At 38.4% G+C, this 17,458-nt stretch overlaps 1 protein-coding gene across 3 annotated transcripts in view; it reads left to right on the top strand.

The window, feature by feature from the left end:
* bcar1 (BCAR1 scaffold protein, Cas family member) overlaps positions 1 to 17,458 on the top strand; it is a 98,218-nt gene that overhangs the window by 37,740 nt on the left and 43,020 nt on the right. The window contains exon 1 of one of the 3 annotated variants that reach the window (XM_058750934.1): positions 13,494 to 13,688. The exons of 1 other annotated variant lie outside the window; for it this stretch is intronic. In XM_058750934.1, coding sequence (XP_058606917.1) covers positions 13,677 to 13,688 — 12 coding nt within the window. In that variant the 5' untranslated portion in view covers positions 13,494 to 13,676. Of the gene's footprint in view, positions 1 to 13,493; positions 13,689 to 17,458 lie in introns of those variants that run through there. One more of the 3 variants, XM_058750932.1, reaches the window with a different exon arrangement.

Below are 17,458 nucleotides of genomic sequence, written 5' to 3' on the forward strand. Positions count from 1 at the left end.
GGCTCCAAAAAACATACGCATGACTGCTGCCAGCATTGCTTTAGAGGTTGCAGAAGCGGAAGGTCAGCTTGTCAGTGCTCAGACCATACGCAGCACACTGCAACAAGTCGGTTTGCATGGCCGTTGTCCCAGAAGGAAGCCTCTTCTGAAGCTGGCTCACAAGAAACCCTGCAAACAGTTTGCTGAAGACAACCTGCCCAAGAGCATGAATTACTGGAACCATATCCTGTGGTCTGATGAGACTAAGATAAACTTGTTTGGCTCAGATGGTGTCCAGCATGTGTGGCGATGCCCTGGTGAGGAGTACCAAGAAAATTGTGTCTTGCCTACAGTCAAGCATGGTGGTGGTAGCATCATGGTCTGGGGCTGCATGAGTGCTGCTGGTGCTGGGGAGCTGCGGTTCATTGAGGGAAACATGGATTCCAGTATGTACTGTGACATTCTGATGCAGAACATAATGCCCACCCTTCAGAATCTGGGCCGAACGGCAGTTTTCCAACATAATAATGACCCCAAACACACAGCCAAAATGACAACTGCCTTGCTGCTGAAGGTGATGGAGTGGCCAGGTATCTCTCCAGACCTGAACCCTATTGAGCACCTGTGGGGCATCCTCAAGCTGAAGGTGGAGAAGCACCATGTGTCTAACATCCAACAGCTCTGTGATGTCAGTATGGAGGAGTGGAAGAGGATCCCAACAACAAACTGTGCAGCTCTGGTGAACTCCATGACCAGGAGGATTAAGGCAGTGCTTGATAACAATGATGCCCCTACAAAATATTGACACTTTGGACACCGTTTTGACATGTTCACTTGTACTCATTTTTGTTGCCAGTTATTTGGACAATAATGGCTATACGTTGAGTTATTTTTAGAGGACAATAAATTTGTACTGCTATAAAAGCTGCACATTGACTACTCTACTATAGAAATGAAACTTGGATATATTTTATTGTCCCTTGAGAAGATATACTAAAATGATTGCTGAAATGTGAGGGGTGTTTTTGTGAGATACTGTATATATGTGTATATGTAAAATATACTTACAAAAATACAGCTATCTTCTGGATTATGTTTAGTCCTTTTTAAGATAAATAAGATGTGTGCAATTAATGCAAAGTTTGTACATTTGTGTTCATGACACTGTCATTTTCAAAAGAATAAGTCACAATAAAGGGATACTTGAGCTTACTGATGGGGCTGTTGGGATACATAAGACAGAAATGCTTGTGAAATATTTTAGAATGGATGTGTCTAATATGCTGTCACTGAGTAAACTTTTACATGCTGGAGAGTGCTGTGTGACCTTTGACCCCACTGCCCAACGATGTCATCAACAGAGAACAAGAGAGAACTCTGTCATCCAACAGTTTTCTTTCTCTCGTGCAAAATTGCTTGCTGGGCTGTTAAATGCCTGGTATTTGGGGGATATTTGGCTTTGCACCGTCACCCACTGTCCCCTTCTAATTTCTCAGCTGCATTCCAGACCCCTTGATAAATGGGTGTTGTATTTCACCAGCGTGCAGAGAGGTCAGCAACCCCACACTGCACTGTACTTCAGCCGGGGTAATGGATGCGCCCCCAGCGGTTCCTGGGAGGAGAGGTCAGAACAGCTGACCCTGGCACTGCCCTAACCAACCGACAAAACCACAACCTCTGAGACCCAGACATCACGGTGTCTCAGAAAATCTGTCCATCTCCGTGAGCGTTTGCCCTCTCCTCCAGTGGCCTAAATGAGGTGTGTTAGATTATATGCTGTGGTGGAGACAGCCACACGGCCAATCCCGCTCTCCGGTCTCTCACACAGATCAATGTGATGTTTATCTTTAGGCCAGTGGAGTTAATAATTTCATCTGACCTGTCTGAACTCTATAAGCGCAACTGCACTGCAGCGGACTGACATAACTGTCCATGTATTACATGATGCTGCTGTCTGGCGTTTGAAGCAAGAAACGCTTTCATAATCTCACTTTTAAAGACACTGAGACACTGATTCATGTTCTGAGAATTGAGATCCAGGCGTGATCTTTAAGTGCTCTCATGCATGACTCTCTGTTCTCGCTGGAGCCTCATCAGCGTCCACTTTCTGTAAGTTATGGGGTGGTGTGGTGTAACGGTTGATAACAAAAAAGTTGGAGGTCTGCGAAATAGGCGATCCATGAGCTACCATTGTTCCGTTGAAGTTCAGAACACTTTGGTTGTTGCCCATTTCTATAAGTGGCTTTGAATAATGCTGTCAGTTAAATTACCAATGGATGGGTTTTTCAATGGATCTGATACCAATAACTAGAGATCTTAGGGGCTGATGACTGATATTATGCCAGTGTATATTATATAGGCTTACACAACATAATTATAGCAAATGAGATGCGCACAAAACGTCAGAAATTAAAGGATTGAGTTACTTATTTGGGTAATATATATGACTATAAATACTTGATAGTAATGTAGCTTTTCTCTGCGAGGCACTCAAAAGCTATAAAGTAGGCTGTGGATTTGAGAGTTGAGAGAATGTGGCAGTGTATGGAATGGAAGCGGCTGCAGAACTTGGAGTTGAAAGAAACCAGAGACTGCATTTCAGACCTCATAATTGAACTCTGACCTCTCCCCCTTCATCTCAAGCTATTTTCATTATTAGTTATTTGCTGCTGTGGTTTTGCTCAACCATCAGTTGTTTCAGCATGTCAAGCCGTCTTTTGAGGATACATTTGAAGTAGAGTCATTCCATGAAAGGACTTCCATTTTGGTCCACAGTATTTGAAGAAGTGTTGAAAAGTTTGGGGTCAGTAATATTTGTTTTTAAAGGAGTGTATATTTTATTCATGATTTCTGTTTCAAATACATGCTGTTGATTTTCCGTTCTTGAAAGAATCCTAAAAAATATATTAGAAAATAATAGACACTGAAGACTGGTTGCTGAGAATTCAGCTTTGCCATCACATGATTAAATTTTAAAATGTTAAATTAATGGAAATCAGTCATTTTAAATTGTAATAATATTTCACATTATTACTGTATTTTTGATCAGCCTTGGAAATTTCTTTCAAAAACATTTTAAAAATTCTTACTATTCACTTTTCACATAATACACATTTTATTTTGGATGCTATTAATCAAAATTAATAATTTGACGGCTCTAATTAAAACAAGATTATTTTTCTGATGTTTTCAAAGTAAAAGTGAACTCTCATTTTAAATGAAGTGACATTATTTATGTCTTCAGAGCCAAGTTCAACGCATTCATAATTTACTTTTGTTTTATGCTTGGTAAGATTTGTCAAGCATAACATATTCCCTCCATTGCATGAAATAGAAATAACGTCATTTTATAGCAAAACATTTTTTCTGCTATTTTTAGTAATGTTATATTGTTGAATGCTAGTGACTGGAGTCCATAACCCTGATAACAGAAAGTGCAGCAGCCATTGCCTCCATCTCAACAGCTTTATTTATTAAAACTTAAAGCCTCACATTTTATTTAATGACTTTTTGGCAAACATATCTCCCTAGTACACCACAGTGTATCATTGAAAATCTGTATTTGACAGTAAAGAGTGGCATGAAGACTAATCAGATGAAATTAGACAGGAGTCGGACGGTGGAGAGACTGGTAATGAGATTACATTAGATGGCAGTTACTGATGGCCTGTCAGCTCTGGCTATGGTGGTCTTATCTCAACACTTCCCCAAGACCTCCGCTTATTGCCTTATCCAGACACCTGGGACCCAGAGACTCTGTTTCTTACACTGACTTGTTCAAGGGCAGAGAGTAAAATCTTGGCTATGCAAGGCCATACACACACACACACACACACACACGTGCAGTGAAACGCAGTAGACTAGAAATAAACGAATGAAACAGTGCATCAGGCAATTGAGTTTATATCAAACGTTTCTCATTCCCCACAGATAGCTTCAAACAGCTGCCGTTTTCTGATTACAACTGCGCTTTTTATTGTTGGAAGCACATTTCTGAAAGTGGGAAATTGCAGCGATTCGTAATTAACCTTTCAGACAGTGAAGCTATTTGTAAGAGAGCGTAATAACACCGTTAATGTCTGGGAAGAGTATTACCTCACAGTTCTCCAGACAGATCGTTTGGCGGGAGGAGCGTAATTAAAGCTGTTGTTGTGGAGACCCTTGTTCACTTGGGTTATATGGATGAGGTGGGGTTCAAACAGAACGGCTACTTGGACAAACCCAGCCCATGGGAAAAACGGTCCCCTTCCTGGAAGTGATGGTCGGAGAGAGTGGTGTTCTGCTAGGTTTAGCACCACATTCCTGCATTCCACTGAGAGGGGGAGGGGAGGCTAATGCTGCGTCTGTGTCCGTCTCAAGGAGATTGTAGGATTGTTCGAAGTTCTTTGGTGTCTCATGGTGTGTGTTTGAGTGTATGTGTCTTGAATATCTGATGGGTCTCTCTTTTTCATTGTCGGTTAAGAGGTTAGTCACTCTCTAGGTGCAGTTCTTACTAGATTCTTGGATTAGTCTGTGTGAGTGTGAGCTGATTAAGTGAAGAAAGTTAGTTAAATCTGACAAAAACGTCCTTAGGGAATGTTCTCAAAGGTAAAATGATTCAGAAATAAAATCATAATCATAAAATGTGTATTGTAAGAGTTCGGATAGTGTTAGTCTGTTAGCTTTATGTAAAAAATATAGAAGTCAATGGTATGTTCTCATTTAGATTTTAGGTTTTTTTTGGTAAATCTAGATACAAAAAAGGTGCAAAAGTTCTGAAAAACCAAAAGGATGAACGATTCTTTGAGTCAAAACAGAAGTGCATTCTCCTAAAATGGGGAAAATATCAAAAGATCAGAGACGAGCACAAGTCACATTTCCAAAAATCATTTCCAGACCTGCCCACACTAAATAAATAATAAAAAAAGTCATTCTGGGAAAGGAAAACACAGTGATGTTTCAGCATGTCGAGTGATTATTGTTTTATCGGGTGATTATGTTTTCTGTTTTATTTTTATTGTATTTATATCATATTTTATGTATTGTTTTATTTCTTTATTTACTTTTTAATATTATTATTAATTTTTATTTATTTTATTTGTTTTCTTTTATTTATTTTTTAATCACTAACATTTTCTTTTATTTTACTAACCTTGTCCTCTTATCTCTTTATTTATTACACTATATTTATTTTCTGTGTTTTGTTATATGTATTATATTATATTATATGTATTTTGTTGCTGTTAGCACTTTTTACACTCCAGCAATATTGTAAATGTTAACAATCATAATAATAAAGCTCTGTTGAGAGAGCGCTTTGGGAGAGAGCACTTTCCAATGGGATCCAGAAACCAGAGAGCATCAAAAAAAAAAGAAAAAAAAAGAAAAAAAGGATTGAAATGAAAAATCAAATCAGCACTATCTAATTAACTAGCGGGATGCCCAGGTTCATTTATTGCTCTCCTCCATCTTTCCCCTCCTTTTATGTGTGTGTGTGTGTTGGGAGAATAAAGGAGGAGGTGCTGATTGGAAGGCTTTCTGCTTTATTGAGACTGTGTGAAGCAAACACACACACACACACACACACACACACACACAGATTGTGAGGAATAGTAATATCCCCAGCGCTCCCTGATTATGCTCAACTCTACATAATGCCATTTACTTCCTGCCACATTAATGCTAATCTTTTTATTGCAGTGAGGATGAGAAAAGTGAGCAAGTCGTCGAGTGCTGATGTTGTTCTCAGTGTGTGTGTGCTTCTTTTGCTTGCTTTGCACACGCCATAAGTCTCATCCTTGCAACTTTAGATTAAAAGAGAGGAAGACTGATTCACTTTGTGGTTTTTAATCATCTTAAAGTATTACCATGACTGATAAGAGGACAAATAATAATGAGAACCCAAATCAAAAAATAAACAAATATAATTATCTATGGAAATTAAATTTCGGTTTGGTCTGATCAGCCCTGTTTCTCCTGTTGTGTGTTAAGTGTGTAAAATAGGGCTGTGATTTAGATTGGGGTTGATCTTCGAAGGGGCTAGGTCTTGTTTTTTCCTGTTCTGTGCAGATACAGACGCTTATCCTCTGTTTGTGGATAAGGGAGGACCACAAACACTCCAGAGAGGGTTTTGGAAAGCCGCCTGTCCGCCGGTCAATGCATCTGCTGCAGTGTCCTGTAGAAGAAATGATTGTCCTGTTTTGTGTAGCACATTTATTTAGACCTGTACTTTTAAGCAAGTGTGTGTGCTTTCACGTGAGTGTGTGGCTGAAGATTTTCTCTCTATTCGTCATAAGTATTTGAAAGGCCTCGGTGACAGACTTGCGCAGCGGGCCTGACAGTCCCAACAAAGAAAGGAACTCTTTATTCCTTTGTCCTTCAAAGCTGCTTGAATATTGCTGTTGGCTGGGGGGCCGGATGTCTCAATACAAGGATGTGCATTGTTTTTTCTCGGAGCAGAGACTAGAGCAGTGCATCATGGGCAGGATGCTGCTGCCGCTGCTGTTGTTGTCAGGAGCTGCATTAGTAATTCTTGATGATGTGGCACCAAAGAATTAAGCTCCCAATACAGCCCTCATTCAGACACAGGAAATGCTTCGAGTGTTTCTTTTGACTTTGACAGTGATCTTGGGACTTATTTTAGCCAGGCTTTTCAAAGCATTCATCATAACAAGCCATAAAGATGAGCTCAGATGTACTTAAAAGGGCTCTCATATCAATCTGGACAGTTCAAATGTTGCTGCGATATTGCGGTCATGTCATGGTATTGGCGGGCTCAAAATATTGGAGAAGGGACGCAATACTTGCCAATTGGAGAATGTGACACTTTTTGAGAAAAAACTTCCTACATTTTTCAAATGTTTTAAACAGATGCTTTTAGGCCTTCATAGGAGTTAAAGGAAATAACTGAAAAGAAATCTATTAAATTGTGGTTGCACAATCTATCAGTATCGGACAATATCAGTGTCAGTTATCGGACAATATTCGATTTTTTTTTCAGTATTTACATACTGTTATATATATTTTTACACCTTTGCCATCATCTAACCCTCACACTTAAAGTTAATCTTAATAATAATAATAATATCTTTAATAAAATGTAATTTTTAATCTCTCTCTCTCTCTCCCATTTCAAATGATTCATTTTAGTTTTTAGTGTAATATTTTATAATAATTTATCAGCCATTTATCAATATTGTCAATAACGTGAAACTTATTAAAGGCTTATTATTGGGAAGAATTTTACTGTAATACTTTAAATACTTTACACACTTAATACTTGAAAAAATTAAAACAATGTTCATTTAAAATCAGTCAGTTTGTTAATTAGAAAAAGAGGAATTTGGATCTATTTCTACCAGTTAAAAACAGTAAAAGGAACGGTAAGTTTCCAACCAATGTGAAAATAAAACAGATTTGTATTATATCAGACCCAACAAGGAACACTAAATACAGAAATTTAAATACTCATATACTTTTATGTTAGAATAATAGAAAAATAAATAAAAAACTAAGATACTGTAATAAAGTGTGCCATTTTTACAAACCTAGTGTTTGAAATTCTGCTCATTCTTGAAGCTTGGCTGTGTTAAATAAATCATCCTGTTGTTCCGAGATATATCCTAGTTCACCTTCCTACCAGAATTTTCCAGCAGATTCTTCTGGAATTCAGAGGACTGATGTAGAGAAATCCTAACGGAGATGTTTTACTTCTTGGAACGGTTCAGAGAGTTAGAGAAAAGAAAAAAAAAGAAATATTACCTTTATTTAGAGGGAAATGGGATTTCCATATTCACATTATCTGACCCACATCTGTAGTCCTAAATGCTTGGTCTGTTCTGGGGTGGCCGGGTCCGATCCGACTTGGCTGAGCCTTTCTTGTCGGATTGCCCTGAATCTCATGACACGCGCGGCATGCAGGGGGGTTACAGAGGCCACTGGGCAGCGGTCGTGACTCCACGGCCGAAATGCTGCCAGCAGAACAACATTGTGCGTAGGTGTGACAGCCTGACCAAACCGAGCCTGGGCCGCTCAGACACAATGAACCAACTGTTCCACGCTCACTGAGCCATGAATACTCTCCAACAGAGGCTAAGGTACAGCAGACGTCACACATATTCCAGTTATTGAATATTTTATACAGAACGATTTCACGAGAGAGTGCAGCGGTCTGTTAAACAGCAAAGATTGTCTCATTTTCACCTTTCTAGTGCTTTGTGATATGTAGTTAGACCTCTCACCTCCAGACGAGCATTGCCCAACATCCGCCTCTATTCTGATATATAACAGGATTGCGATTAGTGGGCGCTGACGGAAAGGGGCTTATTAGCTGAAGAGCGAGAGGGGGTGGGGCGCTAATTGAAATGATGTCTGATGTGATAGCCTAATCTCTGTGGTGACAAAATCCACGCACACTTGCTAATTTCAATGACAGCTCTGATGTCACTCAGGCTTAGCTGAAGGAAATAAATAACAAACATCCCAGAGAATATTAGAAAGAGAGAATGTCATCTTAAACCATCGAAATCCATCTTACGTAGCAGCCGCCCCGTAGTGTGAGATGAAGTGCCGCTCAATTGTCATGGAGACCAGACATGGCACCTCGTGGCCTGAGAAGACAGTCACTGCGTGAAGATAAGGGTTTTAAATTCCTACGGCACTTTCAATTAGGGAGAATCTTGCTGATTTGACACCAGTTGTGCCGTGTAATTCATGGCCCCACATTCATGGGCTTCAGGAGATTGTAGTCACTCAGGTATTGAGGGCTGTGTCTCAATTCCCACTCTTCTTCTCTATAACATGAGCTTGAATTTGAGCACTGGAAAAGGTTTTAACCACTAAACATTGGGAGACTGATTACAATTCAAATATTAAAGTCACAGATATTTATTTACATCATCGTTGCAATGTGTTTTTTTACATTATTAAAGGGATACTCCAGTCCAAAATGAAAATTTTGTCATTAATCACTAATCACTTATAAAAATAACGACATTTATTCAACAATTCGTCTCCTCTCTGTCTCTCTGTGTCAGCGTAGCGCCATTTTGTTGTTACTTTTATTTTCTTTGCGTACAAAAATTATTCTCGTCGCTCGTGTTTTTTTATACTTTTCTGTGCCTTGCCAGTGTAATTTACTTGGCAGTCAATGGGACAGTCACAAGCCTCCCGTTTTTCATCCATAATTTCTTAAATTGTGTTCCGAGGACGAACAAAGCTTTTACGGGTTTGGAACGACATGGGGGTAAGTGATTAATGACAAAATTTTTATTTTGGGGTGGAGTATCCCTTTAAGCAAGACAGAAAATGTACATGCACTCCAGTTTACAAATGTTGGGGTCTGTCAGATTTTTTTAAGTAATATGTTTATTCAAATATAGGATGCATTAAATTGATCAAAAGTTACACTAGATATATTTATAATGTTACACTGATGACTGGAGTAATAGCTGCTAAAAATTCAGCATTTCCATCACAGAAATAAATGACAAAACCATTATTTTAAATTGTACTAATATTTTCAAATATTACTGTTTTTACTGTATTTTATAAAATAAATGCAGACATGGTTAAATAAGAGACTTAAAATTTTTTAATTAAATGGTAGTGTACGTTATCACAATTAAGACATAAGAAAATATAATGAAGCATTGCAAAAATGTAATAATATTTTATACAGTGAAAGTCACTGGCGTCCAGTATTGTTCCACAGAAGAAAGAAAGTCATATGGGTTTAGAACATGAAACAATATTTACATAACTAAATGATCACAGAATTTGTGAATTTTTTAGGGGAACTGTCCCTTTAATGAACAAACAAGGCTTTATCTTATATATGTATATTATCTTATATATCTTATATTATGTATATTTCCATTATTATTCTGCTTTTTTGAAAAATTTGGGATACCCCCAGTAATATCTCACTCCCTGGCTAGTGGACTTAAAGAATAGTTAATCCAAAAATGAAAATTATTTTGTCATATACTGATGTTGTTCTAAACCTTTGTGACGTTCTTCTTGTTGAACACCTAGACCAGAAAACAATGAGACGTTTTACAAAATACCTTCTTTTATGTTCCACAGTAGAAAGTCATAAAGTTTAGGATGAAATTAAGGAACTATCACTTTACTACAGAACTAGTGAGTGGATTGAAACTAGATTTTTTAAATCATATACCCAAATTGAAACGGTAACTTGTACTACATTTTCTCTGCGGGGTCATATCAAACCATCTATCAACAAGTGATATTATAAAACTGGCTTCAGCTCAAAATGAGAAAGTATTCTCCAGCTAGGGCAGATCAGGTTCTGGAATGCTGCTTCAAAATGCTGGAGGCCTGCTGTCTCCTACCTGACTGACCTCTCTCCTGACCCCAGCGCCAGCCCATATGACAGTGTCGTGGCAGGTTGAGGACAGCGTACTTCTCTTCGGTGACCTCTCTTACATTCCAGCTTTTAGGTAGGAATAGTAAGTTACTTTATGCCTCGCACTGATCTGAGGACTGGATTTTCTTTATCTGTAAATCGCAGAAGACAGTCCATTAGGACCTGCAGCTTTTGCCTATTTACCACATTGATTTAAATGTGGATCCCAATTTGACCCCCTGACCTGGTCACTCCCTCATGGGAGAATGATGTCATGCTTTGAAATTCGTCTTCCTGGTGAATTGTGAAGACAAAAGCAAACAGGAACGGATTAGCTTCGTTTACATAACTAACAATCATTCAAATGTCTTTCATTTAAAAAAAAAAAAAAAAAAAAAAATATATATATATATATATATATATGTGATGCCTACTTATTAATTCTATAAATCATTTTGTTTAGTTTCATTCCATTTTATTTTATTGCATTTTATGTCCCCTGATTCTCTTTTTAGCTTCATGTCTGGTTTAAAAAGCAAACTTTGTTTTTGTTTATTTGTGAAATATAGTCTTAATTTATTTTATTTTAATTTATTAAAGTGTCTTTCCATGATAGTTTATACTGTATAAATGACTAAATTAATGTAATTTGAAATGAAGACAGAAAATAACAGAGATTTGAGTTCAGTGATACGTTAAGTAAATAAGAATTATTCCCCTCAGGATCCATAAAAAGACTACCCATCTCTACCTACCCTTTTTTTAATCAATGCTTTAATAATTCAGGTCAGATATACAGTGCCCTCCAAAAGTATTGGAACAGTAAAGACAAAATTGCTCTGTTTGCTGTAGAGTCAAGACATTTACAAATATGATTAAAAGATGAATATGAGACAAAACTACAGAATGTCACATTTTTATTATTGGGTGATTCAGCACATAGATGTTTTACCAGCTAAGAAGTTCAGCACTTTTAGAGTTCATCCCTCTATCTGATGTGAGCATAAGTATTGGAACAGTTGCCTCACAGGTTTTCTAAGTGATCAGCTGTGTCCTGTTGCATTAATTCTTCAGATATTAAAAGCAGGGAATGTGTCGTATCAGTTATATCCATCACTTCTGCATTTTGAATCTTGTATTCGATGATGACACACACAAACCGGGATGAAGATGAGGGAGCTGACTTTGAGAGAAAAGCAAGCAATTTAGATGCTAAAAGAAAAGAGGAAGTCAGTTAGAGCTATAGCAAAACCAAAGGGCATGGAGAAATCAAGAGTTTGGAAACCACCAGCGACACCAGCAACCAACAACTACCTGATCAGCTGAGAAGACAACAGTAGTTGATGACAGACAAATCATAAAAGCTGTGAAAATGAACCCTAAAAGACATGTCTGTAAAATCACCAACAACTTCCAGAAAGCTGGGGTGATGCTCTGACAATCTACTGTCCTCAGGAGACTTTGACACAGAATTACAGATGCTACACAGCAAGATACAAACCTCTGACCAGCTCCAAAAACAGAAAGGCAAGATTAGAGTTTGCAAAAAAGCACAAAGGTGAGCCAGAAGAGTTTTGGAACTGTGTTTATGGACCGATCAGACAAAGATGAACCTTTATCGAAGTGATGGGAAAGCAAAAATGTAGAGAAAAAAAGGGAACTGCAATGATCCCAAGCATACAGCCTCATCTGTAAAGCATGGTGGAGGTGGTGTCATGGCATGGGCATGCATGGCTGCCTCTGGAACAGGCCCTCTCAACTTTACTGATGACTTAATGCATGATGACAGTAGCAGAACGAATTTGGAAGGGTACAAAACCATCTTGCCTACCAATATTCAAGAAAATGCCACCAGATTCATTGGGAAGTGCTTCATATTGCATCAGGACAAAAACCCAAAACACCCTGCCAGTTCAGTCAAGGAGTTTATAAGGGCAAAGAAATGGAAAGTCTTAGATTGCCCAAGTCAATCTCCAGATTTAAATCCGATTGAACATGAATTTCACCAGCTGGAGAGGAGAGTAAAGGCAGAAACTCCCCAAAACACGCAACAATTGGAATTGGCTGCATTAAAGGCTGGGGAAAGTATTTCAAAGGATGAGACCAAGAGTCTGGTGATGTCTATGGGTCACAGACTCACTGCTGTGATAGTGCACAAGGGATCTGCAACTAAATAATAGCTTTTAATCTTTTGGTAACACTTTAGAATAGGGAACACTTATTAACTATTAACTACGATTCTTCCCTCAATAAATTCCTAATTTGCTACTTATTAATAGTTAGTAAGGTAGTTGTTAAATTTAGGTATTGGGTAGGATTAAGGATGTAGAATAAGGTCATGTAGAATAAGGCGTTAATATGTGCTTAATTACTACTAATAAATGGCTAATATTCTATTAATATGCATGCTAATTAGCAACTAGTTAAGAGACCTTAAAATAAAGTGTTACCAATCTTTTATATCTGCCTTATGTTCAACTGTCCCAATACTTATGCTCACATCAATGAGTGGGATGAACTCTAAAAGTGCTGTTCTTTTTATTTGGTAAAACATGTATGTGTTGTGTATGTATGTCTCATATTCATCTTTTCGTCATATTTGCAAACGTCTTGACTCCACAGCCAACAGAACAATTTTGTGTTCACTGTTCCAATACTTTTGGAGGGCACTGTATACTGAAAAAAGAGGTTAAATGTTTTAATACACTCCAAATGTCAGTGGAGTTTAGCTTTTTTGTCTCCTGTCGAAGTAAAGAAGAAGGTTTGTGTGAGGTACTTTTAGCACAAAAAATCAGCAGCAAAGGGAAGACAGAAAGTTTGAGGCTAGAGGAAAGGGTCTAGACAAAGCTGTGTGTTTGTGTGTGAGTGAGGGGTACAGCGGATGGCCAAAAAAACCAATGTCTGTGTCTTTCTCAGGTCTACAGAGAGGTTCACTAAACATTCCTCACAGGCAGGGGGAGGAAGAGGGTAAGCTTATTAACATAAGAACAGAGTCCTCAGCCAATCGGCAGGGAGAGGGAATGTCAGGATTGAGAAGGAACTGGGAGGGTGTCAGGTTACCCTATGCATTCTTCCCTCCTCCTTTTGCTGGAGAGGGAGGGAGAGAAAGAGCACAGGACGGACGCAGAGAGAGCAAGCGCGTTCAAGAGAGAGAAGTATATGGGACAGTCTCATTCTTGCCCTCTGACATCACGGAATTGGAGTATGTGTTAGAAGCTGCCCGGACTTTCTGCCCGACGGAGAGATTTGACAAAGAGCTGGACGGTCCGAGGGAGTTTTCACCGGGGGTCAAATCTCAGGCAGTTAAGTGCTGTCTGGAGTCCCAGAGACTCACACAGCGGGGCTGAAAATGAATTATCTGGTGAGTGTGTTTGCTGTTCTCATTGTTGTGTGAACGCTTTAAGTTGGTTATGCTAAATGCCCTCGGGAAGTATATATGGAGTGGATTGTGAAGTTTAGTCTTAGTGGACAGAAAAAAAAACAAGAGACACATATAGACACACATGGTTTCTTTTTGGTTTTCTTAGTTCTTCTACTTGACGTTTTTATCATTTATCATTTTAAGGTGTTTATGACAGCAACAAGTCAGAACGAGTAGACTGAAGGCTTAATAAAAGAGGCAATAATAATTGTTGTAACACTTTACACAGACGCCAGCGGAATATATCTGCGTAGTCTGAGGTTTTTAAAAAATGGCCTTTTCTTAAGAAGCAGTGAGTTTTGAAAGCTTAGTAGAGAGTGTGAGAAAGCAGGCATAACGGGGGGATGAGTGGAAGGAAAAGGAGCCCTGCCGCTGTGTGCTTCTCTGCTGACTCAGGAGAAAGCTGAAAGATTAAGGTTTTATGGAAAGAAGGAGGGAGAGAGAAAAAAGAGAAGGAGAGAAGAACAGCGTGAAGTGACGAGCCCAAGCATCCGTTCCTTGCCATTGTTTGAAAGTATTGGCGCTCGTACAGCTTGTAAGAGTTTAGGAATGACACAATACTTTGGTATTTGGACGTGAGAGTTGAGCTGTACTGTATTTCCGCCTGTGAGGATTCTGGACCCTGAGATTCACCCCCTGCAGAGGCTGGGATATTTCCCGGCCATAGAAATGGACTTTGAAATGTTTATGGTCAATTATTAGTGCACTGAATATCAGAATGTGCATTGAAAACAGATGATGACTGGGTTTTTAAGAAGTTTTTGGAGTATGAAGAGTATGAATTTGTATTTATTTTGTATTTAAATTCCAAGGCATTTCCTTTTCTTTTCATTTTTTGTGTTGGAAATTTGTATGTTTTATAGTCTGTTGAAATCGGAGTAAGTTTATATTGGTTCCTCCTGAGGTGGTCCGTGATGAAGGAGGTGAGTTGTGTACACTTGTGAGTGGACTGTTGACTTATTGAGATCACTCTTGAGTTGAGGTAACCAGGCTGATTCAGTTGCTAAGTTAAGAATGTTGAGTCATGTTGCAATAGGGATCTTTAAATAAGAGAAAGACCCCATCTTTAGAAGAAAGCTGAGTAATCTGAGTCCAACTCCCCCTGCATTGCCTCTATGACTCAATCCTGACTCACCCTCCAGCTCTTGAGTTTAGCAGGAGGAATTCCCCATCGCTGACCTGAACCCCCCACACTCTCCTGGAGGGTCTGATGGACAGGACCTGCTCCTCATCCTCATTATCCTTATAATCATGCGCACATGGATTTCAGCATCAAGCTGTGTAGAAGTTGTGCTGATCTGAGACCAAATTCAATCCACGTGATGCCTACGTATTGTGGCCCAAACATAATTCAAGTGTTTAACCAAGGTGGGATAAGAACAAAAAAGGTCAGCAGGTGTGACCTTTGATCATTACCAGAAAGTTTCATGTTAATATTTAAAAAAGAAGTGAAATTAGCATTAAATTAGTTAATGGTTTCCTGTTGCACTGCATTTAACTCTCATAGAGATAGTTTGTTAGACACAGATTAAACCATCCTTAAAGGAAAATGGCAGAATTTTAGATAAAAATATATGATAAATGGTACATCTGAAACAGCCACTGAATCTCCACAGAGGAAAATCTGATTCTTTAGACATTGCTTTGGAAACTCTGGTTCATTTCATGTTTCAGATGTTTCTCTTAAATGTCTTTTGGGATAACTAAGACAACTTCTCTCATGTAATCTGAACAGGCTGGTATTATCTGGTTTAAATTTAGCCAGAAAAGTGTCCAAAACCAACCTAAAGCTAATTGGGATCAACAAAGACCAGCAAATCAGTTCATGTTGGTTTAAGGCTTTTTTTCCCCAGCAGGGTTTAACCTTATATCTGTCTAAAAGATACAATAGAGAAATTTAAGAGAATTCATTTGTGATCTTTCTTATGGGTCTTTTTACAACCCTGTCCTTCATCTCATTGAACATGGGAGGCAGATATTGTTTAGCTGCCAGAGTTTAAAGTGACTATGTGTCTCTCCTCTGAGCTTGGTAACAAAGCCTATAGTAGCTTATTTCAAAGACTTGCAGCTCTTCAAAGAGACGACATCAAGGGATCCAATACAATTGTGAGTGCAGATAATGCAACGATCATCATGTTTTCAATAGCTAAGTCGTACACTGTTTGCAGTCGTGCACATTCCATCTGAGAGCTCCTCTTCCTGTCTTTGTATCTCAGGCCTCCTTGAGTTTATGGCCTCGTCGCTGTTATTGAACTTGTGGAATGACTGTTTGAGGTCGCAGTGACGCTCTGCCCTGGAAAGGAATAATCGTTTTCCATTGAAGCCTGTCATTTTTGGATTAATTATTTGGGATCGGCAGGATTCTGGACATGTTTATGCAGTGATGAAGGTCCTTCGCTCAGGGTGAAGAGGAAAGAGTGTTTATAGCACACGCTGCAGTCCTTAAGAAAATTCCCTGTGTCCTTGTTACACTCACGTTTATCTCTTTTTGACCGCCCAGCACTGTAAATCACGCTGTAAAGATCGCACATCAGCATTGTGTTGCTGTGGAAAAACATTGGCAGTAAACCAACACTTAGTCGTAGCCTGTAGCTACAAGAATCAGAGCTGTTTTTTCTTTTTGAAGAGGGTGTTGCAACCTCACCCTGCCAGGAAAGGAGGGGCATAGGAGGTGTCTTTGTGTGTTTTCCAGTGAACACGAGTGAAATGGATGATGGATGAGTGATGCTAAGTGCACATAGGAATGCAGTTGTGTTTGTGAGATGAGCTCTGGATGGAGAAATGTTAGGATTTGATTGTGTGATTTTTGTCTGGCTGTGAATCACAGAGTGTGTGCAGTAGGGGATGCACCAATCAACGGTGGTGTCTGCATGCGTGCATTAGTGTTGACTGCACTGAGGACATGAAATAAAAAAGACGTAAAGTATGGAAGTGTGACTGTGTGTCTGGTGAGGTGTGAGGTGGGATGAAGGTATGGAATGTGGGCTAATATCTTTGTTAAGCTGAAGCTGTGGAATGTGTTAGGAATGAAAGGATGGGCCTAAACTTGTACTAAGAATGCTACAAACACACATGGACATTTCTAAATGTAACATACCATAGATGTCTATGAAAGAAAATGGAGTATGTATACTAGGAACTCTGCTGTTCAAAAGTTTGGGGTCAGTAAGATCAAAAGTGACAGTAAAGACAAAATAGTATCTTAGCAAATCAAAATATTACATTACAAAAGATTTCTAATTCAAACAGAACTTGTTAATCATCAGAGAATCCTGAAAAAAACGTGGTTTCCACAAAAATATTAAGCAGCAAACTGCTGTGTAAACTGTTTACAGTATTGATAATAACAAGGAATGTTTCTTGAGCATAATTAGCACATTAGAATGATTTCTGAAATATAATCTGGAGAATAGTGTAATGACTGCTGAAAATACAGCCTTCACAGAATAAATTGCATTTTAAAATATATTAAAATAGAAAAAGTTGTTTTAAATGTTTTTTCTTTATAATAAATAAATGCAGTTTTGGTGAGCATAATAAATTAAAAAAAAAAAAATTACATTTAAATTCAAAAAAAAAAAAAGAAAAAAAAAATCTTGCAGAAGTCTTTAAATGGTAGTGTGTGTTTATAGATAAAATATATTACGATTATTATCAAATTTTAATAATTAATAACATTTATTAGTGTTATAAGTATAGTATACATTTTA

Source organism: Onychostoma macrolepis, chromosome 18 (genome assembly GCF_012432095.1).
Source record: "Onychostoma macrolepis isolate SWU-2019 chromosome 18, ASM1243209v1, whole genome shotgun sequence".
Taxonomy (NCBI): domain Eukaryota; kingdom Metazoa; phylum Chordata; class Actinopteri; order Cypriniformes; family Cyprinidae; genus Onychostoma; species Onychostoma macrolepis.